Below are 6,000 nucleotides of genomic sequence, written 5' to 3'. Positions count from 1 at the left end.
TATTACAGTAAAAGTACTGCAGTATTATGAGTGATGTAGTATGCAGTATTACAGTAAAAGTACTGCAGTATTATGAGTGATGTAGTATGCAGTATTACAGTAAAAGTACTGCAGTATTATAGTGATGTAGTATGCAGTATTACAGTAAAAGTACTGCAGTATTATGAGTGATGTAGTATGCAGTATTACAGTTAAAGTACTGCAGTATTATAGTGATGTAGTATGCAGTATTAAAGTAAAAGTACTGCAGTATTATAGTGATGTAGTATGCAGTATTACAGTAAAAGTACTGCAGTATTATGAGTGATGTAGTATGCAGTATTACAGTAAAAGTACTGCAGTATTATAGTGATGTAGTATGCAGTATTACAGTAAAAGTACTGCAGTATTATAGTGATGTAGTATGCAGTATTACAGTAAAAGTACTGTAGTATTATAGTGATGTAGTATGCAGTATTACAGTAAAAGTACTGCAGTATTATAGTGATGTAGTATGCAGTATTACAGTAAAAGTACTGCAGTATTATAGTGATGTAGTATGCAGTATTACAGTAAAAGTACTGCAGTATTATAGTGATGTAGTATGCAGTATTACAGTAAAAGTACTGCAGTATTATAGTGATGTAGTATGCAGTATTACAGTAAAAGTACTGCAGTATTATAGTGATGTAGTATGCAGTATTACAGTAAAAGTACTGCAGTATTATAGTGATGTAGTATGCAGTATTACAGTAAAAGTACTGCAGTATTATAGTGATGTAGTATCCTACCTGGCCTGCTGGATGAACTCCACCCATTCATTACAGTCTGACTCCTCCTCGGTTCGCAGCTCCAGAGGTTTCTGTCCGTCGTGGCCAAAGATCACCAGGAAGTAGTGCTGCGTTAGAGAGAAGACACAAACACATTACTTCCTGAAAGATATTAGTTAGCAGGAGAAGTCGTCCCTCTCTTCTCCTGGTACATCTGATAAATCATGAGATGAAGTCAGAGTGAGAAGAAGAGCTCCTTTTCCTTCCTTCCTTCCTTCCCTCCCATCCTTACTCCCTACCTTCCTTCCTTATTTCCTCCCTCCCTTCCTCCTTACCCCTTTCCTTCCTCCTTCCCTCCTTACTCCTTTACTTCCTACCTGCATTCTTACTCCTTTCATTCCTTCCTCCTTACTCCTTTCCTTCCTCCCTTCCTCCTTACCCCTTTCCTTCCTCCCTTCCTCCTTACTTCTTTCCTTCCTACCTTACTCCTTTCCTTACTTCCTCCCTCCTTTCCTTCCTACCTCCATTCTTACTCCTTTCCTTCCTTCCTTCCATTCTTACTTTCCTTCCTTACTCCCTACCTTCCTTCCTACTTTCCCCCCTCCTTTCCTTCCTTCCTTCTTCCCTTCCTCCTTACCCTTTCCTTCCTTCGTCCCGCCTTTCCTTCCTACCTCCATTCTTACTCCTTTCCTTCCTTCCTTCCTTCCTTACTTTCCTTCCTTACTCCTTTCCCCCCTCCTCTTTTCCTTCCTTCCTCCCTTCCTTCTTTTCTCTGTCCTTCTTTTCTTCCTTCCTCCCTTCCTCTTTTACTTCCTTCCTTCTTTCCTACTGTCCTTCCTCCTTCTTTCATTCTGTCCTTCCTCCCTTCCTCCATCCCTCCTTCCTTCCTTCCTTCCTCCCCCCCCCCCGCCTTCCTTTCCTTCCTTCCATCTTCCCTAGGAATAAAATGCATCTTTTTTCATTTTTGTGCAGCTGATGGACATTTGTATATTTGCAAATGCACCAAAATCAGCATTCAAACATTTTTATATTCTTGTGGATCATAAAATAGTGATTGCAAATGTATTTTTTTATATTAATAAATAAAATATACTCTTCATTAAGGATTAATCAAACATTAATTAATGACTGATGGAGATATTCATGGAGATATAAATGTGTATATCGTCTCCAGATTGTCGGTGACTTCCTGTGAGCTGCTGCGGCTCAGTCAGAGTCGTCAGCGAGTGTCATGATGCCTTCAGGTTACAGATGACCAGCCCGTCTTTCTAGCGCCGCTCTGTCACAACACATTAAGAGCTACGAGCTTCATCATGTCACAGCAGGTTAGATTCCCTCCAGTCTACTGTAGCACTGATCTCATTAACTCACACGAGACGCATAGAAACATAATATACCACCTTAAAATTAGCCGCCTTAAACCCTGCTGTCATCCTCCCGGGTCCTTTAATTTTTCCTTCGTTCTGCCCCTCCTTCCATACTTCTTTCCTCACTTCCTTCCATCCTTCCTTCCTTCCTTACCTTCCTCCTTCCCTCCTTACTCCTTTCCTCCCTTCCTTCCTTACTCCCTCCCTTCCTTCCTCCTTTCCTCCCTCTCTTCCTCCTTAGTCCTTTCCTTCCCCCTTTCCTCCTTTCCTTCCTTCCTTACCCCTTTCCTCCCTCTCTTCCTCCTTAGTCCTTTCCTTCCCCCTTTCCTCCTTACTCCTTTCCTTCCTTCCCCCTTTCCTCCCTTCCTTCCTTCCCTCCTTACTCCCTGCCTTCCTTCCTTCCTACCCTCCTCCCTCCCTTCCTCCTTAGTCATTTCCTTCCCTCCTTATCCCTTTCCTCCCTTCCTTCCTTACTCCCTGCCTTCCTCCCTTCCTCCTTACTCCTTTCCTTCCTCCTTCCCTCCTTACTCCTTTCATTCCTCCTTCCCTCCTTCCTCCTTTCCTTCCTCTTCCATCTGTGCATTTTAGGTTAAATAAAGTTATAATTGAATATTGACCCATATTGTGACCTTAAATCACACTCATTAATCATTCATCCATCCATATACTGCTCCACTTCTTATTATAATGAGTAGATGCATCATTTAGAGAGTACATGTATGCATATATAAATCTCTGCATGTGTTTCTGCATGAATACGTTGCTCAGCCTGTATAGAAACATCTCATAGTGAAATATTTAAATGACTCTATGAATAATCTGAATGTTGCAGCTTCAGATTTCTCAGTGTGACAGACGATCGTTAGTTTTATACGTAACAAAATTAATAAAAGCATCAATATTATAACTTTATAATAATCCTGTAAAATAAAGTCATTATATTTATGACTTCTTAGAGCAGGAGGGTCAAACATGAGGTTTGTGGGCCAGAACTGGCCTGTCGAGGGGTCCAAACTGTCTTCTTTTCCTTCCTTCCATCCTTCCTTCCTTTCATCTTTCCTACCTCCTTTTCTGTCTTCGTTACTTCCTTCCTTCCACCTTTCCTTCCTCATTTTCCTTCTTTGTTACTTCCTTCCTTCCTTCCTACCATATATCCTTATTTCTTCCATCCATCTTTTCTTCCTGTCTTATCTTCCTTCTCCTCCTTCTTTTCCTTCCTTCCTTCATTCCCTCCTACTTCCCTTCCTTTCTTCCCTCAGTCCTCCCTTCCTTCCTTCCTCTCCTTCTATTCCTTCCTCCCTTCCTTCCATTTGTCCTTCCATCTTTCCTTCCTGTCTTCTTTTCCTTCCTTCATTCCTTCTTTCTTTCCTTCCTTCCTACCATCTATCCTTATTTCTTCCATCCATCTTTTCTTCCTGTCTTATCTTCCTTCTCCTCCTTCTTTTCCTTCCTTCATTCCCTCCTACTTCCCTTCCTTTCTTCCTTCCTTCATTCTCCTCCTTCTTTACCTTTCTTCCTTCCTTCATTCCTCCCTTCCTTCCATTTGTCCTCCCATCTTTCCTTCCTTCATTCCTCCCTTCCTTCCCTCCTTCCTCCTCCATCCCTCTTCTTCTATAGTTATATATTTAGGTTAAATCTTGTTTCTATCATATTTTCCTGCATGTTAATAAAACTGGGTCGCTAAACTCCAATTGCACTTTTTTAACTTTTTAAAAGTGTGCCATTTAATTTTTAAAAAGCTCCTCGCCTCCAGACAAGTTTTCAGATGTATAAAAATACTCCTGAATAATAATTTATATGTCATGTTGTTTCTTTATATTAAAAAGAAAAGTTAAATTACCTTTTTATAATCTTCTCATCTCCAGTGAAAATCCAGAATCTATGAAATGCTGTTCCTTCCTTCCTCCCTCCTTACTCCTTTCCTTCCTTCCTTCCTCCCTCCTTCCCTCCTCCCTCTCTCCTTACTCCTTTCCTTCCTTCGTTACTCCCTCCCTCCCTTCCTTCCTTCCCTCCCTCCCTCCTTCCTCCATCCCTCCCTTCCTTCCTTTCCTTCTCTTTCTTCCTTCCTTCTCCCTTCCCTCCTCCTTCCTCCCTTCCCTCCTTTCCTTCCTTCCCTCCTTCTTCCTTCCTCCCTCCCTTCCTTCATTCCTTCCTTCCTTCCTCCCCTCCCTCCAACCCTCCCTTCTTTCCTTCCTTCCCTCCTTTCCTTCTCTTTCTTCCCTCCTTCCTCCCTTCCTTCCCTCCTCCTTCCTCCAACCCTCCCTCCCTCCCTTCCTTCCTCCAACCCTCCCTTCTTTCCTTCCTTCCCTCCTTTCCTTCTCTTTCTTCCCTCCTTCCTTCTTCCTTTCCTTCTCTTTCTTCCTTCCTTCCTTCCCTCCTCCTTCCTCCATTCCTCCCTCCCTCCCTTCCTTCCTCCATCCCTCCCTCCTTCCTTTCCTTCCTTCCTCCAACCCTCCCTTCTTCCTTCCTTCCTCCATCCCTCCCTTCCTTCCTTCCTCCCTTCCTCCAACCCCTCCCTTCTTTCCTTCCTTCCTTCCTTTCCTTCTCTTTCGTCCTTCCTTCCTCCCTTCCTTCCCTCCTCCTCCCTCCCTTCCTTCCTCCCTTCCTTCCCTCCTCCTTCCTCCATTCCTCCCTCCCTCCCTTCCTTCCTTCCTCCAACCCTCCCTTCTTTCCTCCTTCCTTCCCTCCTCCCTCCTCCATCCCTCCCTTATTTCCTTCCTTCCTTCCTTCCCCCCAGAAATGTGAAATATGGTGTATAGAGTGTTTTTACAGCTCTCAGATGTAAAAACTTACAAAAGGTAGTCCTAAAAATACTCCTGAATAATAATTTATATGTCATCTTGTTTCTTCATATTAAAAACAAGAAAAGTTAAATTACCTTTTTATAATCTTCTCATCTCCAGTGAAAATCCAGAACCTATGAAATGCTGTTCCTCTTTCACAGTAAAGTTCATTCTCACTGTTTGTTTCTCTGCTTCAGGTTTCACCATCAACACTTGTGTAAGTTAAATACTGGAGCACGATTGGCTCAAAACTAGTTATAAGATCACAAATCCTGCTCATAGTTACATTATGTGTTCAACTGAGATTTAAACTGAACTCACATAAACTTTCCTCCTTCAGCAGATTAATGAAAACAAACACCACATACATCATCTGTGTTTTACTCTCTACCAACTCCTAGGGGAAATATCTAAATGCTCCACTATGTTCACCAGCTAGTCTACAGATAACTGTGTCTGATAGCAGGAAGTGTACGGTGGCTATGAGAGAGCTGAGAGTGAACTAAGGCTGGCTTTACACGACAACGCTCCCGGGTGAAACCGACAAAATATTTTATCAGATGTGCCTTTCGTTTAGACGGCGACAGCGTTTTTGGGGCTTAAAAACGCAAAAAAATTAACCCACCCTCCAGAGTGGAAATCTTAAAGACGCTCCACCGTCGTGTTCCCGTCTAAAGGGTTGAAAACGCAAAAGTGTGCTCTGAGCTGCTCTTGGTGTTGTTGTATGGCAGTGCTTCACAGTACCACCTAGCCACCTGGCATGCATACTACTACACCTGGCATGCATACTACATCAATACCGTGTGCATGCAGATTTCCACCCAAAGACGCTCGTCTTAACGCGAAATAAAAAGTGGGAATGCAACGCCACTTTTGCGGATTGTGTTCATATCGTTGTCGTGTAAAGCTAGCCTAAAACAGTAAAGTTGCTGCTAAACAGATAAACAATGAGCTGAAACTCAACTATACCCAGATAGCATGCGAATGTGGGCCACTTGAGGCAATGATTCGGCACTGTAGGCATTCTTCTGGCCCGGACAATACAAGCGTGAACCTAAACTGGCCCATGTAGTAAATGCTACATTTGGGCCAAATATCACA

The 6,000-nt window shown here is 42.8% G+C and overlaps 1 protein-coding gene across 1 annotated transcript in view; it reads right to left on the bottom strand.

Annotated features, from left to right (window-relative positions):
- LOC128380689 (ras-specific guanine nucleotide-releasing factor 2-like) overlaps positions 1 to 6,000 on the bottom strand; it is a 66,065-nt gene that overhangs the window by 38,187 nt on the left and 21,878 nt on the right. The window contains 1 exon segment of the mRNA XM_053340555.1: positions 771 to 877. Within this exon segment, the coding sequence (XP_053196530.1) occupies positions 771 to 877 (107 nt within the window).

The sequence above is a fragment of the Scomber japonicus genome, chromosome 19 (assembly GCF_027409825.1).
Source record: "Scomber japonicus isolate fScoJap1 chromosome 19, fScoJap1.pri, whole genome shotgun sequence".
Taxonomy (NCBI): Eukaryota; Metazoa; Chordata; class Actinopteri; order Scombriformes; family Scombridae; genus Scomber; species Scomber japonicus.
Note: the sequence above shows the minus strand (reverse complement) of the source record. Positions and strands in the feature narration are given on the sequence as shown.